The sequence below is a fragment of the Podarcis pityusensis genome (genome assembly GCF_964106645.2).
Source record: "Podarcis pityusensis genome assembly, chromosome: 1".
In the NCBI taxonomy this organism is placed as follows: Eukaryota; Metazoa; Chordata; class Lepidosauria; order Squamata; family Lacertidae; genus Podarcis; species Podarcis pityusensis.
Genome location: NC_138028.1, coordinates 9,891,097 through 9,910,551, shown reverse-complemented (window position 1 = coordinate 9,910,551; position 19,455 = coordinate 9,891,097). Strand labels below are relative to the sequence as shown.

The 19,455-nt window shown below is 45.2% G+C and overlaps 1 protein-coding gene across 1 annotated transcript in view; it reads left to right on the top strand.

Annotated features, from left to right (window-relative positions):
- KCNH5 (potassium voltage-gated channel subfamily H member 5) overlaps nt 1-19,455 on the top strand; it is a 188,184-nt gene that overhangs the window by 37,535 nt on the left and 131,194 nt on the right. The window contains exons 5-6 of the mRNA XM_081015936.1: nt 10,517-10,632; nt 11,299-11,691. Coding sequence (XP_080872062.1) covers nt 10,517-10,632; nt 11,299-11,691 — 509 coding nt within the window. The remainder of the gene's footprint in view (nt 1-10,516; nt 10,633-11,298; nt 11,692-19,455) is intronic.

Here is a 19,455-nt window from a genome sequence, read left to right as displayed (position 1 = left end):
CCTGCAATGCTAGAATCTCAACTGAATAATCCCTGACAGATGGCCTGCCAACCAGTGTTTAAAAGCCTCAAGGGGGGGAGAATCCACTGCCTTCCAAAACATTCTGTTCCACTGTCGAGCAGCTTTTACTGTCAGAAGGTTTTTCCTGACATTTCTTGGAATTCAGGGTTGCCATATTCCAAAAAGTAAAAACCAGGACACCCCAAAAAGTTTCTGAACCAGAGCAGCACACGGAAACACCCTTTTACCTTCCCGCCAGAGTGGTACCTATTTATCTACTTGCACTTTGACGTGCTTTCGAACTGCTAGGTTGGCAGGAGCAGGGACCGAGCAACGGGAGCTCACCCCGTCGTGGGGATTCGAACCGCTGACCTTCTGATCGGCAAGTCCTAGGCTCAGTGGTTTAACCCACAGCGCCACCCACATCCGGATGGAAGTTATACTCAGTGCTTTCTTCTGGGAGTATTCAAGGGTACGCAGTACTGGTGCTTTTTTCTTTCTTTCCAGAAGAAAAGCACAGGTCATATTCCAATAGCACCTGGAGGATTACAGTTCCCCATCCCTGTTATTGTGTGTGGATGGTGCCATTCTGGCTCTGTAAGGATCCACATGCAGCACAAGGAACTTGCTATCAGTATGTTGGATCCTGGATCAATGCCCTGATGCAGCCAGGCCTGTAAGAAAGCAGCCATTTCCATTCCAACCTCTCCAACAGCCAGTTCTGTTTCCATTCCACTGAAGCCTAGGTTTCACTAAATACTTCCTTGCCCTCCTTCACCATCCGCACAATTTTATTTAACTTGCATAATTATTTCCATGATTTATGCAAGTTGTGAATTTGGTGTACCTATTCCCATGCCATTCATTTCATTGCAGAGGCTAGTCGTTTCAGTGGAAAAGAAAACACAATTTAAGTGCTGTCATTTATGTATCGTTTGTGAACTGAAAACAGCAGCACCGGTGTATACTGACGGTTGTTCCCTGGATTGATTTCTGTTCCAGATACGGGACAAATAAGCAGACAATGGCAATTTATAACTCTTTCTCATTTCCATTAGAATTCTCCCACATTCTTCGATTCAGCACAACACAGTACTCTCTTTTCAAAGGCAGAGCTTCTTTGCATGCAAAACAAGGCAACAATTTGCATTTATTATTAAAGCTAATCTTTAAAACATTTAGCAGCAGAATCATGACACATCTAAAAAATTGAACGGGGAGAGGGTTCTGAAATGCCTGTTTTGTGTTTTTAATGAGCTGGCATCCTATAGAATTTCAGTGCCTGTAAAGCGAGGCTGCAAATGTTCCCTGTCTCTCTTCCTACATAGATGATGGGGCCCCAGTAGAGCACTAAGTACGTTTTACACTCTGCTGGCTGACAGGTCCTCCATCATTTGAAAACTCTCATCTTCTTCCTTGAGTAGAGTTTGGCTCAAGGCAAGGCGTCAGCTTAAACAAGTCTTTGCCTTTGCTTGTCTGGGATGAGGATGCCACCAGCCGCTGGCATCTTGCAACTGGCTTCTTTGACAGTAAAGGAGGGGTGGGAGACTGGACCTGGCTTGGGGGCCAGATTGTTATCTCCTCCAATAACCTTTGTGGGCGGTGGGAAGCGATTCCCGCCTGTCAATCACCTGATGCCACAATGGTGTCAGGTGACCCTCTTTTGCCCCTTTCAAAGCGCTATCTTGACAACTGCTCTGCAGAGGGTTTTTCATGTGCAGTGCCCACAGATCTCTTTTCAGCACAGATTTTTAAGTCAGCTACAGAAATAATAATAATAATAATAATAATAATAATACAGTTGTACCTTGCATCTCAAATGCCTTGGCTCCCAAACAAATCGGCTCCTGAATGATTGAAACCTGGAAGTGAGTGTTCCAGTTTTCGAACGATTTTCAGAAGCCGAATGTCTGGTGCAGTTTGCATGGCTTCTGATTGGCTGCAGGAGCCACACTTTGGTTTCCAAATGTTTCGGAAGTTGAATGGACTTCCGGAACAGATTCCATTTGACTTTCAAGACACGACTGTAATAATAATAATAATAATAATAATAATAATAATAATAATAGTAATAATGCCCCACCCATCTGGCTGGGTTTCCCCAGCCAGCTTCCAGCTAAATATAAAAACATAATAAAACTTCAAACATACAGGGCTGTCTTCTAAAAGTTGTGTAGTTCCTTGGTGCATTGTGTAGTTCTGTAGTGCATCCGGTGTGGTTGCACTGGGAGTTTTGCTGCAGGGGGTGCCAAAACAATGCTGTAGACCTGAGCGAGAGAGGCGAGGGGCGCGTGTGCCAAATTTTTAGCGTTGCACAAGGCGCTGCTGAAATTTGAGAGCCCAAAGTTTACCACTGCTGATGTGCTTCATTGGCTCTTCTTTGCACCCTCCAGTCTGGCTGGAATGTGTTCATGAGCTATGATTATGCTCATTGTTTGCCTGGAGGGAGGATAGAGACGAGTGTGAGAGTGCATGTAGAAACGAGCATTTTGTATTAAGGTAAAATCACATTTCTTGCTTTGCCTACGTTTATCTCTGGCTCCACCCACTACCTATTGGATTTATTGATATTGTGCATTTGGAAGCAATAGGATGAATAAAAACTGACTTGGAATAAAAATTGTCCAGTCCAAAAACAGGTTTCAAAAGCTTTACTAACAGAACTTGCTCCAAAACAGACACTCAAAACAACGATGTTACATCCAAATAGTTGCAGAATACCATGTGCACAGGTGGAACATCTTAGAAAGATGAAATTACTTCACCCAGAGCCTGAAAACAAAACTCTGTCTCTCTACACACAGCCTACATTCCAGCCTGAGGCTGTGTTCCTGGAGAAAGTCATTAACACAGCATCCTGTTTGGTGGCTTGAGAACAAAAGACTAACTGACACACTCAACATGGAGATTTGCAATGGAATACCCCATATGATCTAAGTTAAACACCTCTTGGCAGAGTAGCAGAGATACATTCTAAGTTAATTATCTACTGTCAGGCTCTCTGCAACTTTTTTGTTTAGCTTCAGTGGAAGTTTCCATGCTATGCATTTAGCAGTACACATACACCCTTGTGCAAATTAATTGAAACAAAGCATATTTTCTATCTTATTCGTAATCCTGTACTCAAAACAAACACAAAAAGTCAGTTGATCATTATGGTGTCGGAAGCCTGCAGCCCATAGAAGGAATGATGCACTTGCCACAATATATTGAGGTTCTACGAAAGAGAGTTATTCCAGATCTGGAAAAGAGGTATCCTGACGGTACTGGGATATTGCAGCAGGACCTAGCCCCCTGTCACACACCGAAAGTGGTGAAGAAAATCAGGACAGAGCAGCAAATACAGGTACTTGATTGGCCAGAGAATTCCCCAGACATAAATCCCATTGAGAATTTGTGGGCTATATGCAAAAGTTGCCTCCATGCTGTAGACTGTACGACTATGGAGAAGATCATTCAGGCGCTAATTCAAGTATGGTACAGGGATCCAAAAATCAACAGTGACTGTTCAAAACTAGTAGACTCTATGCCAAACTATGTTCAAATGCTGCTGAAAAATGTGTTGTTTAGTCATGTCCGACTCTTCGTGACCCCATGGACCAGAGCACGCCAGGCTCTCCTGTCTTTCACTGCCTCCCGCAGTTTGGTCAAACTCATGCTGGTAGCTTCGAGAACACTGTCCAACCATCTTGTCCTCTGTCGTCCCCTTCTCCTTGTGCCCTCCATCTTTCCCCACATCAGGGTCTTTTCCAGGGAGTCTTCTCTTCTCATGAGGTGGCCAAAGTACTGGAGCCTCAGCTTCATGATCTGTCCTTCCAGTGAGCACTCAGGGCTGATTTCCTTAAGAATGGATAGGTTTGATCTTCTTGCAGTCCATGTCATATCTGTTACTAATGTACATATACATGAGTTTTGTACATGTATATGTGAGTTTTGTACAATAAATTACACTGTTTGTTTCAATTAATTTGCACAAGGGTGTACAGGCAGTTATTTTCCATTTCAATGTACAATTAAACAATTATTCTTAACACCGCTAGCATGTAGTGACTGGGAGTTTGCCCCCAAGGAAGTGCATTCCTTGGGCTGTTCTCTATACATGTTGCTTCCAGCATTGCGTGCAGCTGTGTGCACAGGTATGGTGGACTGCAAGACGAGCCCAATGACCCTCCCATTGTCTCATGGTGTCACTTCCACTTGTGTGGGCAACTGTCAGCCTGAGAATTGCCATCATTACTCTCCCGCAGTCCTTCTACCCTGATCATTGTTGTTAACCTAAGCATTTTTGTTACCGATTAAGATCTCGAATGCCACTCTGACACATTGATTTAAATGCCTTCATTATTTCCTTCGCTTTCAGAGATGAGGCAATCCATGACAAAGAGGTTAATTGCAACCCAATAGAGCTACGCTAATGTTTTATTAAGGAAAGAGCTAGTCACAGTGGCCTTTTTCGGCAGAGGAAACCTGCTAATAATAACGAAGCCAGATGGAACCCAGTTCCTGAGACAGCCTTGAGGACAGTGCTGTAATTCGCACCAGTCTGCTTTTGGCAAAGAACAAAACAGAAACACTTCCCTGGTGATGACATGCTTGGCAGTGGTCCAGGAAAGAGCAATATAAGAAGGTGCCCTGTTCTGGATCAGACTATTTCTTGTCCGTCTAGCCTAGCAACCTCCAGTCCAGGGACAGGCAATGTGGAGTTCCCTAGCTGTTAGAGTCCAACTCCCATCAGCCCCAGCCAGTAAGGCCCGTGGTCAGGGATGATGGGACTTGTAGTCTTTAGGCCACCACACTGGGGAAGACAGCCCTTGAGAGCCACAGGTAGATGGGCCAATGGTCTACTATAAGACATCTGGCAGGTTCCACCTTTGCTACTCCTGGTTTAGTTGGACCGGCAGCGGTTCTCAGGTCCACAGGAAAAGTCACAATGCCAGACTTTAGACTGGTGACACCAGGGATGAAACCTGATACTTGCACACAAAGTGTGTGCTGAACTACGCCCCTGCAAAAAAATCCCCACTCTCTCAACTGATAGACTCTCCATCCTTGGGACATCATCATCATCATCATCATCATCTACTATTTATTATTTATACCCCGCCCATCTGGCTGGGTTTTCCCAGCCACTCTGGGTGGCTCCCAACAGAATATTAAAAACACAATAAAACATCAAACATTAAAAACTTCCCTAAATAGGGCTGCCTTCAGATGTCTTCTAAAAGTCAGGTAGTTGTTTATTTCCTTGACATCTGATGGGAGGGCGCCACTACCGAGAAGGCCCTCTGCCTGGTTCTCTGTAACCTCACTTCTCGCAGTGAGGGAACCGCCAGAAGACCTGGTGCCAGATCTTAGTGTCTGGGCTGAACGATGGGGGTGGAGACACTCCTGCAGTACCAGCCCAGTGCCAGAATCTTCCTTTTCTGGATCATGGAAAGGACTTTCTCCATTTTTATTCCTGCTTTTAGAGCTCAATAAATCCCACTCGATGCCATTTATTGAGCACGCTTAGCTCAGATCAGGCATGTTAACCCTATAACCCCCCCTCTCAGGCAAACACCCCTTCTAGCTATGCCCCTTCAGAGCAAGGGAAGGGCACCTCCACATAGGCCAACCTATATGCCATGGAACTGGTTTACACTGTAAGTAAAGGAACTGACCCTACCTAGAACCGTCTGGTGTTTTTCCGTTCCATTTGGCACATTCCTCTGGCATGCCCCAACATTTTGATGGCAATTCTGCTTATCCAATGCACAGAGCACCTTCCCCCAGCATCCAGTCTTCTTAAAGTTGAGCTTTGCTAGAAAACATTTAGTTTGATTTATGAGCCAGAAAGAGATGACAAAAGGAGGAAACACACACACCCCCGTCAGTGTACGGCCAGCTGCTTTGTTTATTTGTTTGTTCATTTGCATCCTGCCCTTCTTCACCAGAGCTATGTGACATGTCATGTTCAAGGTCCACGATCAGATCTCCAGGTAACAATATCTTCAGAGGCATCCACATTGGTGCAGTTTGGAATGATTTGGTTCACCATCTGTATTCAAAATGGTACCCGGTAGGCAAATAACCACCTCCTCCACCTCAGGAACCATCATGCCAAACTGGGTGATGATCTCTTGAGAGGCATCTGAAACCAACAGAGAACAGACAAGACTTTCCAAAATAATATAGTAGATTCAAGCTCTGACCAGAGTTAACGGACACTTTCTAGCCAAGCGAAAACATTCAAGAAGAGTGAGCAGCCGGCCAGTGAAGGCTGGGGCTGGGCAGGATCCCAACGGCCAAAGACAGAGGTCTGGTGGGCCTCAGTCAGCCCCTGGTCCTGAGCTTCTGAGTCCTGATTTAGAGCTTTAAAGGACAGAACCAGCACCTCGAAATGGACCCAGGAACAAATCTAGAGCTAACAATTTTAACGGAACATTAATATTATGTGATATAATGAATGGACTTCCTTCAGCACTCTTATAATGGTGGCAAAGAAGGTTGTTGGTTTTTTTGGAGGTAACTGGTGGCTGAATGACCCTTCAGCTCTCAAAGACAATGACAGATGTCCAGATTGATTTTCATTGTTCTGGATCAGGTCTCCTCAGGCTTCCTGGCCCTGGAACACTCCATAATCAGTATAATCAGACGAGAAACCAATGGAGAGGCATACTTTATGTTTCGGACTGGGAGTCAGGACGACACAATTACAAAACTGCTCTATTGATTTTTGGCAAGTGAGAGCATTTTACTTTCATTAGTTTAAATGAAGAAGAAGGCTGGAAGCACAGTCTTTCGCCCTGTGTCCTGCCAAGCCACTGCACAAGAAGTCGTTTTCGGAAGGCTCATTGATTTGGAGGGGGCGAATGAACAGTACAAGCTCCAGTCTGTGGGAGAAAAAAAGTTATTTCCTCCTGAAGGCTAGAATGATCCCATGCTTCTGCAGTTGCTTCAGAAGTCTCAGAGTGGTACCAAGTCAAGGCCATGTCCCAGGCATCTCCATGCAGAAGGCCCTGATTAATGTGTTCTGAGCAGCCAAAACGCTAAATGAATGTTGAGGAAATGTTCCTTTTCTGCTTGAAGAAGTTAACTGCATCAGTGGTGCTCCACCACTGCCAGAGAAAAGCCTTAGGGCTTAGCAGTTGCTGAAGTGGGAGAGATGTGAGGGATGGAGTTTGCTCTCACAAGCAGCAGTGATGGCCACCAACTTAGATGGCTTTAAAAGAGGATTAGACAAACTCATGGGGAACAAGCCATCCACGGCTTCTAACCCTGAGGGATATACTTTACTTCTGAGAGGTAGATATGATAGCTATCTTCAACCACAATTTAAGAAGGATATTTACAAGCTGGAACGTGTGCAGAAGAAGGCAACCAAGATGATCAAGGGTCTGGAAATCATTCAGAGGAATGGTTGAAGGAACTGGGTGTGATGGCCTGGGACTCGGAACCAGAGGAGACTCAGTCTGCACTGGATCCTTTGCCTCAGGCATCACCTGAACCAAGTCTGGGGCCTGATCCTGAAGAGTCCCAGTCTGCACAGATTTCCCTGCAACAAACACCAGCTGGGCCAAGTCAGGGGCCTGAGCCTGCCCTGGCTCCATATGCGGGAATTACCTCGTTGCCTTCAGCTGGGCAATCAATTGCAGCTGCTCCACTGCCAGTTGGGTCAGGAGAGGCTGAGGCGGCCTCTGGGTCCAGTAACCCACCGACATTTCCCGAGCTGCAGAGACTAAGGTCTGAGAGAAGGAGAGACCTGAGTACTCGCAGGAGGAGTGCTCGCTTTCGGGCAAAACAGGGAGGTGAGTCACTGGGGATCAGGACCGGCTGCTACCCCGACAAAGATAAAAGGTTGTGGGAGCAACATTGCTGAATGCCAGATCCTGCCTGAGATCCTGTACCTGTCCTTGCCTGTTTTCCTGCCTTGGCCCTGTCGGACTGACTCCTAGTGGAACCTTCAGATTCTGGACCGGTCCTGGACCGCATTGCACGGGTTACTCCCGGGCCCAGCACACTGGGTATGTTTAGCCCGGAAACGAGGAGACTGAGAGGCCATATGATGGAGCAAGCTTGTATTTTGCTATTCCAGAGGGTAGGACCCAAACTAATAGATTCAAGTGACAAGAAAGGAGATTCCAACTAAATTAGGATGAACTTTGACAGCAAGAGCTGTTCAACAATGAAATGGATTATCTCAGAAGTTGGTGGGCTGTCCTTCCTTGGAGGTTTTTAAAGAGAGATTGGATGGCCATCTGTCAGGGATTCTTTAGCTGCGATTCCTGCATGGCAGGGGGTTGGGCTGGATGATCCGTGGGGATCCTTCCAGCTCTTCAATTCCATGATTCTGTGATTCTATGAAAATATATCAGCAACAGTAATAATACCTATCTGCAGCACCCAGTGTTGTATTTCTGTAGTGGAAGTGGGGTATTTTGCATGCAGAAAAAGTGTTCCTCTTGAACTTTCAGAATTAGCACCCGCATTTTCCATTTTTCTCTTCCCTTTCTGTCCTAGTCCCCAAATCCATTTATTCTCCCAGCCCCATTATCCATTTTGTGTAATGTGTTTTAGATTGTTAAATCTGCAAGCAGGGACCACAGTGTTTTCACTGATTGTATGCAACCCACCCTGGGAGCTTAACTGGCTGAAATGCGGGGTACGAATTCTCTTAATCAAATGAACCAAACAAATCAAGGGAATTCTTTCCGTCTGTGTTCCTGTCACCTTAAGCAGCCCAAGGTTCTTAATTCTTTTTTTAAAAAATGGGTTATTCTGTATTCAGTAAGCCCTGGCTCTGCTGAATGACCAAAGAGGAAAGGGTCAGGCAAAAGCATGTTCTATCGTTTTGAGTACAAAGAGGAGGAAATAAAATATTAAAAGCTTTAATCTGATCACTATGCAGATTAATGACCTAAACTTCTGGGAATAAGTATTGACTGACTGACCATCTGCCATCAAAAATTCAAAATAGCTGACTAAGCTGAGATAATTCAGATAAATGTAGGAGTCATAAACAGCATACAAATATTGCCCTGCAGCAATGGAGCAACCACCCTCTTCCTGTAATCCATGGTTGGGGGGACATTTTACACCCCAAAGGACCTGTTTGCTCATGTACCACCTCCCAGCGGCTGCATACTGGGGTGGGTGGGGCCAGAAGCAAAAGTAGGTGGAGCAACAGATACCATTTGGTTCAGTAGGCTACATCGAAAAGGGAACAAGCTTGTTTTCTCCTGCTCTGGAGGGTAGGACTCAAACAAATGGCCTTACAAGAAAGGAGATTCCGCCTAAACACCAGGAAGAACTTTCTGACAGTAAGAACTGTTTGACAGTGGAACAGTCACCTTGGGAGGTTGTGGACTCTCCTTCCTTGGAGGTTTTTAAGCAGAGGTTGGATGGCCATCTGTCATGGATGATTCAGTTGAGATTCCTGCATTGCAAGGGGTCCCTTCCTACTCTGGAGTCTACGATTCTATGAGTCTATGATTCTAGCCACACCATAGGGAGAGCCAGAGGAGGGAAGGAGGGCCAAGCACATCCCACAAAGAGCTCACCTGCCCACTTGCCCCCCATTTCTGAACTCTTGTCATTAATATGTCACCCACCTACAAATATACTTTGCCCATTCTGCGCCTGCCCATATTTTTTGTTTCTGGTGCCACCACTGAACCACACAAAGTCCTTCTACACCCCCATCTCTCCATTCGGGGCAAGTGGCATTATCATGGTTCAATCAAACTTTCCAATTAAGCAAAAACATTCAAGGGCCTGGATGGAGTCTGCAGGCTCGTTAGAGAGGGCTGCAATTGAGCCCTGGGCCTGAGGTTCCCCACTCTTGCTATAATAGCAGGGTAGTTACTCTCTGTTAACCTTCCACCCTAGACTCTGCAAGCAACAAATCTAGTCCTAGCAAGCCTGGACCACCCACGGCATGCCTTGGAGGGGTGTCTCAGATGCTGATCTTATATAGTTGCTGAGCTAGGATACCTTTTGCCTCTTCTACTTTCCAGCTCTCAATATGATTGTCCTCTGTTTGTTCTCCTTTATGTTGGTCGAACCCCTGTAACTGCACAGTAGGATTTAAAACTCTTAAGGAAAAGAATTTTGGCTATATTGACCCAAGTCCAGTTAGCTTTTTGTTGGCTAAGGAGACTGATGGAATTCATCGCTCATGGTTTCTTCACTTAGTTGGGTTCATTCTATGGTCTATTCTGCAGGTACTGATGAATTATCCCCTAAATCCTTGTAAATAATGCTAGATTTATGTAGATTCCAGAGTGTGGATGGGGAAAAGATGATCAGGAAAAAAAGTTTTTCAGTTCATCGGACAATTTTTAAAATCAGTTTAATCCTACCTATAGATTAGCTAAACGTTGCAGACCTTAACGTTCCAAGATAGACTGCAGGAATAGCATTTGGATACCATTGCTGGCACTGGGACATTGTTGCAACCCCTATGTTCTGAATGAGAAGATGACCGATGGTCATTGCCAACCAGTGAACCTCACAATGTTCTCCTTCCTCTTTGCAGGCTGGACGAAGTTTGCTCGATTGACACGAGCTTTGACGAACAGTCGGAGTGTTCTGCAGCAGCTAACGCCTATGAACAAAGCCGAGGTGGTCCATAAACACTCACGGTTAGCTGAAGTAAGTGTCAAACAAATGCTCTCCTCTCCTGATCTGAAACTGTGTGTGTGTGTGTGTGTGTAACTTTGCAGACAGAAAGAACCACCAGCCAAAGTTTCAAGTATAAGCTGCAGGGCCACTTTTCCTTTCCCAGGAAGAAAAGACCTCGTTGAGATGGAAGCAACACCAAGAAAGAGAGATAGAGAGAAAGCTTTGATTGTTCTAGGATGGTGATGGAGTAGGATGGGAAGCCAGTGGAGCAAAAGGGCAAGAATGAAAAATATTTTTACTTACTGATGATGATGGTAGTGGTGGTGATAATGATTATATATATACCATCATTAGCATTAGAAGACAGGACCCAGCCCCAAAGATCTTACAACTTATTTATTTAGATGTAGACCTCTACCCCATCCTTCTACATAGGAAATATATGGAGCTGCCTTATCCTGAGTCAGACCACTAGTTCATTCAGCTCAGTAATGTCTATACCGACTGGAAATGGCTTTCTGGGATTTGAGGCAAGGGACAGTCCCAATGTTACCTGGAGATGCCAGGGATTGAACCTAGAACCTTCAGCATTCTCTACCACTGAGCTGCCGTCTTTCCTTGAATTGGGTTTGTGGGAGTTCATGCTGTAATGAGCAATAACCCATGTGGTAACACCTGCGTATCTTTTATTTTAAGGTTCTCCAGCTGGGTTCCGATATTCTTCCACAATACAAGCAAGAAGCCCCAAAGACTCCACCACATATCATTTTACACTACTGCGCTTTCAAGACCACTTGGGACTGGGTCATCTTAATCCTTACCTTCTACACGGCCATCATGGTTCCTTACAATGTGTCCTTCAAAACCAAGCAGAACAACATTGCATGGTTGGTTCTGGATAGCGTGGTGGACGTTATTTTCCTGGTAGACATAGTCCTGAATTTTCACACAACCTTTGTTGGACCTGGTGGAGAGGTCATCTCAGATCCCAAACTCATCAGGATGAACTACCTGAAAACCTGGTTCGTGATAGACCTTTTGTCATGTTTACCTTATGACATCATTAATGCCTTTGAGAATGTGGATGAGGTAAGCAATCTCAATCTGGTTTTGCCCGGGACTGCTTGAGGTTCTGTAGTTTATAATGTTCTGAATGTGGGTCATGACCAAATGTTAGAGCACTTCCAGTTAAGCTAATTCTCTCGCACTGAAATCAATGGGAACATATGAAGCTCACAAAATCCATAGTAGGTCAAGGTAAATGCCACAAAATATGGAGCAAGCTTCTGGTCTGCAATGGTGTCAATCTTAAGATGGAGTGTGGGGGGGAGGTAGCAGAGTTATTAGGTGAAACTCTCTTGGGTTCACCAGTTTCTGGGGCCCCACTGGAACTGGTGGTGCAGAAGGCTGGGAGGTCAACAGTAGGTGTAGCCAGAGTCAAGCTTTCATCCTCGTTCTCCTTTCTGCTCAGTTCTACAACGGAAGCACTGACTGGTGGTGCCACCCTCTGGACTGGTTGTAAGTGGGAAAGCAGGCAGGTAGAGGCTGGTAGAAGTTAGCCTGAGATTAGTGTCCAAATGGACCACTATCCACTACCTAGGTGCCAACTAGATTTTAGGTTACACCTTGGGATGCTGATACAAGATACAATGACCCAGTTTGCATGTAATGCATAGCTAAACAATGGCTTAGCACAAACAAATGAGTTCCCAGAGCAAAGACAGCAGCTGCTGCTCTATTCCTCCACTCCTCCTGCTGCTGCATTATCCGGGGCTAAGCCAAGGTTTGGTTTAGCATTACATCTATTCCCAGGTTTGTGGGTGGTCTCACTCCAGACAAGCTGTGAACTGTAGCCAAGGTTTGCTCTTGGTTTTCAGTTTTCATGGGGGAAGACAAACCATGAACTTGGTTTCAGATGTAACACTTAGCCAAACCATCGCTTAGTCCCATGTAACATGGCAACAGCAGGACTGAAGGAAGAGCCCAGTAGTTGGTCTTCTCAATGAACCCTTGTGTTTGCTTGTTTCTGCCAAACCATGGTTTAGTGTTATTTGAAGACTGGGCCAGTGGCTGATTCCCCTTTTCTGAAAATGTAAAATCCAGCAATTCTCAAGATCTGTCAACAGAATGAAACAAAGGTTCTTGGGGAGAGAGAATAGCAGAGACCTTGTTAATTCTTATATTAGCAAAGCAGGATATTAATTTCAGATGGAACACCAGGTTAAACAAGTCAGAAGTGGTAAAATAAGGTAGCTTTACCTGGTGGTTGGAGGGAACAGATATTCAGAATAAAGTTTGATGAAGCTTGCTTCACTCTAATATCTAAATCTGTAAATTAAAATGAAAAACTGGCAACAGCTAAAAGCCGATCAACACAAAAACAACAGCAGTCAGGCCCACAGACAAAGGCTTTTAATAAGCATATTATTTAAGCATTCATTATAACACTACAGATGTCAAGCTTGACACACGAGCAGGACAAAGAGTAAATAATATGCCAAATTAAGAAGTCTTCTTTCTAAATGAAGATGCATCATCTCCTCAACATAAGGCATTAATTCACCCAGTCAAGTAACGTTTCATTTTTAATGCCCACCCTCGAGGCCTGAGCTAAAATTTTAGCATTGCTTATCAGCACCAGATTTTGTCCATGCCGAGAAAACTTGGTCTTTCAAACAGCAGCAAGAGTCATTTTTGAAGGGTGATCAAGACATGCAACCAAGAAACACATCCATGATGTCTCCCTCGGGAGGTGATGGACTCTCCTTCCTGGGAGGTTTTTAAGCAGATGTTGGATGGCCATCTGTCATAGACGCTTTAGCTGAGATTCCTGCATTGCAGGAGGTTGGACTAGGGATCCCTTCCAACTCTACAATTCTATGATTCTACTTCGGGCTGCAGCTGGGAATCTCAGGTCTAGGGGGACAGATCCTGGCCTTTTTATCTGGCACCTGGGTCTCTTCCCAAGCCACACCGCTTGGTGACCTCCCTCTTTGATCTCCCTGGGTGCTTGTTCCTGCCTGGAGTGTGTCCTTGAGCTGTGACCATGGCTGGCTGCAGGATAGGGTAAGGTGTGTGGCTGTACCCTGTTGCTCTGCCCACTTTCCCCTCAGGTCCCACCCACCACGGACATACAATGCCTTGAAAATGGACCGTAGAGGAGTCTGGCACCTCAACTGGAAAAAAAAGAGGCTCCCCCATCTTTGTCGTAGGGCAGGCATGTCCAACAGGGTCAATTGCGATCTACTGTTCGATCGCGGGGGTGTTTTTGGTCGATTAATATAAGTGATTCTGGATGGGTTCCCTCCCAAAATAAGTTCAACAACTCTGGCTCATCTCCACCTAAAAAAAGCTCAACAACTCTCGGCATTCTCTTGGCAATGACAATGGGTAATAATAATAATAATAATAATAATAATAATAATAATAATAATTTATTATTTATACCCCGGCCATCTGGCTGAGTTTCCCCAGCCACTCTGGGCGGCTTCCAATCAAGTGTTAAAAACAATACAGCATTAAATATTAAAAACTTCCCTAAACAGGGCTGCCTTCAGATGTCTTTTAAAGATAGGATAGCTGCTTATTTCCTTCACATCTGCTGGGAGGACGTTCCACAAGGCGGGCGCCACTACCGAGAAGGCCCTCTGTCTGGTTCCCTGTAACCTCACTTCTTGCAATGAGGGAACTGCCAGAAGGCTCTCGGTGCTGGATCTTAGCTGAACGATGGGGGTGGAGGCGCTCCTTCAGGTATACAGGACCGAGGGTAGATCACTGCTAGTTTTTTTTATACTGGGAGTAGATAGCAAGCAGTTCCTTGGGAGTTGGTGCTGTAGGGAATGCAGTGTTGCGTTGAGGGAGAGAACCTGCACTGATCATACTAATGACGGGGATTTCATAGTCATAGGGGGAATACCTGCAATTAACAAGGCATTTCCCTCTCAGCCCTTCACCCATTGACACAATGTTGGATATTTCCCACCCCACCCATTGCACATAAAGTGTCTGTTTGTCAGAACAGTTGAGCATCTAGTTCAGCATCCTACTCCCCAGAAGATTATGCCAATGGCCCATCTCTCCCGTCTATGTCCACCTTGCGTAGATGGTCGGTGGCATTGAGTTGGCTATTGTGAGAACAGGATGTTGGACTAGGTGGTCCATTGGCCTGATCCAGCAGACGCTTCTTATGTTCTTATCTTGTTCTCACAATGGCCAACCAAATGCCCACAGGAAGGTCACAAACAGGACCTGAGCTCAATGACACAGTGCTCTTCCTGCAGTTTCCAGTCACTGGAATTCAAAGGCACTTACTGCATCAGGCAGTGCAAGCTGAACATAGCCATTGCATACCCTCCAACATCCCTCCAGAGAAAATAGGGGCATCCTTTTCCATTTTTATTTTTATACCCCACCCATCTGACTGGGTTGCCCCAGTCACTTTGCATGGCTTCCAACATATATGAAAACATAATAAAACATTAAACATTTTAAAAAACTTCCCTATACATGGCTGCCTTCAGATGTCTTCTAAAGGTTGCATAATTACTTATTTAAGCCAATAAAGCAGATTGATTGGTTGGTGGATTGTTACTTATCTCCTTGGCTCAGGAGTCGCATAACTCCATGCCCTCCAACATTTCTCTGAGGAAAATAGGGACGTCCTAAGGAAAAGAGGGACATTCTGGGATTGTGTCAGAAACCAGGATGGCTTTTGTGAACCCCCTAACTGTCCCTGGAAAATAGGGACACTTGGAGAACCTTCCATTACGATACGATATGATAATCTTTATTGTCATAATCCTATACAGAACAACGAAATTGAAAAAATATACATCAGAAATTCAAAAACCCACAAGCCTGCTATCCCAGCTATCCCAGCCTGGTTAGCCCCTAAAAACTCTGATAGCCCATAATTGAATACAATATACTCACATAAAGACTACCTTAAAGGTAAAGGGTAAAGCGACCCCTGACTATTAGGTCCAGTCGTGGCGACTCTGGGGTTGCAGTGCTCATCTCGCTTTACTGGCCAAGGGAGCCGACGTACAGCTTCCGGGTCATGTGGCCAGCATGACTAAGCCACTTCTGGCGAACCAGAGCAGCGCACGGAAACACCATTTACCTTCCCGCCGGAGCGGAACCTATTTATTTACTTGCACTTTGATGTGCTTTCAAGCTGCTAGGTTGGCAGGAGCAGGGACCGAGCAACGGGAGGTCACCCTGTCGTGGGGATTTGAACCGCCGACCTTCTGATTGGCAAGCCTAGGCTCTGCGCCACCCACGTCCCAGTGTACCCAGACTACCTTACACTGCATTTACAACCAAAATCGCATTTGGATAGAAACTGTTTCTCAGGCGGCTAGTCCTAGTCTTTATAACCCTGAACCTTCTTCCAGAAGGCAGAAGCTGAAAGAGATGATTTCTGGGGTGCGCACTATCCTGCGCTATCTCTGCAGCTTTCTTATGGCACCTGGAAGCATAGATTTGATCCAAGGTTGGAAGAGTGCACCCAGTTATTCTCTCCGCAGTCTTTACAACCCTGGACAGCATTGTTTTTTCCCCTGACCGTTGTGACTAGTAGCCATTGATAGCCAGTCTCCTCCATGAATTCGTCTCATTCTCTTTTCAAGCCATCTAAATTGGTGGCCATCGCTGCCTTTTGTGGGGCAAATCCCACAGTTTGACTAATATGCTGTGTGGGAAAGAGCTTCCTTTTGTCTGTGCTGAAGCGGCAAATGTTCGGCTTGCGTCGTTGGATGGTGTTAGGTTTTCGTATTATGAGAATCGGGGAGAGAGAGACTTCTCTCTATCCACTTCCTCCACACCTTGCATAATATTTGTACTGCAACAATGCCCAGAATCCACAGCCATGTTGTACAAAGCAACACAATCTGTTGTTGTGGGGATAATTCTAAATACATATTCATCTTTTGGCAGCCTGTGATGTTTCCATTGGCAGCTGCCTTTGTGTTACTGCTAGGGCTGCATTGCTTAACTAACTCTTCTGTTCTAGTCTACAAAAGGCATGCAAACATAACACACACAGCTACAAATAAACATAATTTGGGAAAAGAAAGGAAGGAAGGAAGGAAGGAAGGAAGGCAGGCAGGCAAGCAGGAATGGGGGGAAATCCATAGTGTGGAAACACAGCCCCTGGAGGTGAATTCAGAGTTTGCATCCTAGAATTGTAGAGGTTTATATGACTTGTATCATGGGTGCTTCCTGGTGACTCATTTATTGAGCCTTCATCCTGATTGGTTTGCAGGGAGATTAGAGAACGTTGACTATTTAACAAACCTTCACTCTGATTTGTGGGGAGGTTAGATGACGTTGCATCAAAGTATGGGTTATCCCATGTGTTTCCTCCTCAGTTTCCTTATCAAAGAAAAATCTGATTATTTAGGGGGAGGGGCTTTTGTGCAATCAACTGTAATTGTGCAACCTGAATTTCCTGGTAATTTTGTGTGAATCCCACCGAAAAATAGTGGCAGGCTATGACTCAGCCAATGCACAACCCTCTGGTGAGCTGGTGTAGTCTTGTGATTAGGAAGCATGGCTAGAAAGCAGGGACTCTTGCCTCATATATTGATCTTGCAATGGACACACAACAGTTTTATTTATTTATTTTTACATTTGGCTATTAAGGTTCTGTCCTTCCCTTCCTCTCAGAGGAGCCTAGTACAGCAAACAAGTAAACCACAAAGCAATATAATTTGCAGGGTTTCTAAAACACAACCGAACACACAAACAATTTTATATTTGTTCTTAATGCTGATTGTTGGTGATGGCAATGGTGACAACAACAACAACAACAAGTGGAACTGACTAGTTTGGAAGGCGGTGGACTCTCCTTCCTTGGAGGTTTTTAAAGCAAGTTTGGATTCCACCAGGGGTTCTTTAGCTGTGATTCCTGTATTGCAGGGACTAGATGACGCTCTGTGCCCAACTCTATAATTCCATGTTTCTATAAATAATAATGATGCATACAGTGGTACCTCGGGTTACATACGCTTCAGGTTACATTCGCTTCAGGTTACAGACTCCACTAACCCAGAAATAGTACCTCGGGTTAAGAACTTTGCTTCAGGATGAGAACAGAAATTGTGCTCCGGTGGCACGGCAGCAGCAGGAGGCCCCATTAGCTGAAGTGGTGCCTCAGGTTAAGAACAGTTTCAGGTTAAGAATGGACCTCCGGAATGCATTAAGTACTTAACCTGAGGTACCACTGTATTTGTTTTCCATTGATCTGTGGATTTTAGCCATGTCTTAGCCATAATTTTATTTGTAGACAGTTTGGAGGGCCTTTTGGCCAAGCAGTTAATACCTTTTCTAAATAGAAAGATCAAAGGCCACAACAGAGAAATAATTTCAACGTTGCCAGGAGAAGTATTTGTCAGCCATGAGTGAACAGGATTCTCCCCCCACCCCCGCAATTCCACCCAAATGTTAATAATGAGGGAGACAGACACACCTCACCAGGAACTGTATTCCACACATGAGGAACTGCCACCGCTAAGACCCTGCCATCATGGCACCACCAGTAGAGAATGGCGTTCGGGGTGGGGCAGGGGATGGCTGTGGTCTAAACCACTGAGCTTCTTGGGCTTGCTGATCAAAAGGTCGGCGGTTCGAATCCCTGCGACGGGGTGAGCTCCTCTTGCTCTGTCCCAGTCCTGCCAACCTAGCAGTTCAAAAACACGTCAAAGTGCAAGTAGATAAATAGGTACCACTCCGGCGGGAAGGTAAATGGCATTTCCCTGCACTGCTCTGGTGTCGGTATTCCTTTGTGCCAGAAGCAACTTAGTCATGCTGGCCACATGACCCGGAAAAACTGTGTGCGCAGCAGACAAATGCTGGCTCCCTCAGCCTGTAAAGCGAGATGAGCGCCGCAACCCCAGAGTCGTTCGCGACTGGACTCTTAACTGTCAGGGGACCCTTGACCTTGACCTTGACCTTTAGGGAATAGCAACCCTTTCGCTAAGTGCCACAGTGGCAAATGGAGCTATCATATCTTTGGAAGGAAATTTAGGTCAACACACTTTTGAAGACTCCTCACTATCTGGTGCACAATGTTTTCTAGCTATAGAGAAATGGAGAATCGTGGCTCCGTTGTATGGAGGAAATGGGATTTGAGTACAGTACTTAGATTCAGAAGGGAAGTTCTGCAGTGATTTTGATGCCAGCAAGGAGATGTAGGTTTACCTGCCAGACGATGCTGAGACAAGAAGATAACAGAGAGCTTAGAGGAATTTGGACGATCCGACAAGTACTGCAAACAGTACAAGGAGGAGGAAAAAACCAAATCCACATAGCAATGGAGAGCCACATTGACATGGTAAATGAGAGATTAGGTGTAAGACAGAAGAACTATGAGGAAGACAGCAGAACTGCGTGGATGAATATTTTCACAGAAATGATGCATGGTGCCAAATGCAGAGAGGAGCATTTCTCTTGCTTCCTAATGACCAGTAGTGGACAGAGGATGTTTCTGGAACAGGGCACAGCCCTACCATGCAATGAAGTGGAGCAGACTGCTTCAGGTGGCAGAATTCAGAGGGCTAGGAGAAGGAATAAATCAATGCCTAAATGTTGCTGCGATGTTTAAAAGTATCACCTCAAACATAAGTAGTAGTAGTAGTAATAATAATAATAATAATAATAATAATAATAATAAATTATTATTTATACCCCGCTCATCTGGCTGGGTTTCCCCAGCCACTCTGGGCGGCTTCCAACCGAATATTAAAAACAATACAGCATCAGACATTAGAAACTACCCTTCAGTTGTCTTTTAAAAATAAAATAGTTGTTTATCTCTCTGACATCTGCTGGGAGGGCGTTCCACAGGGCAGG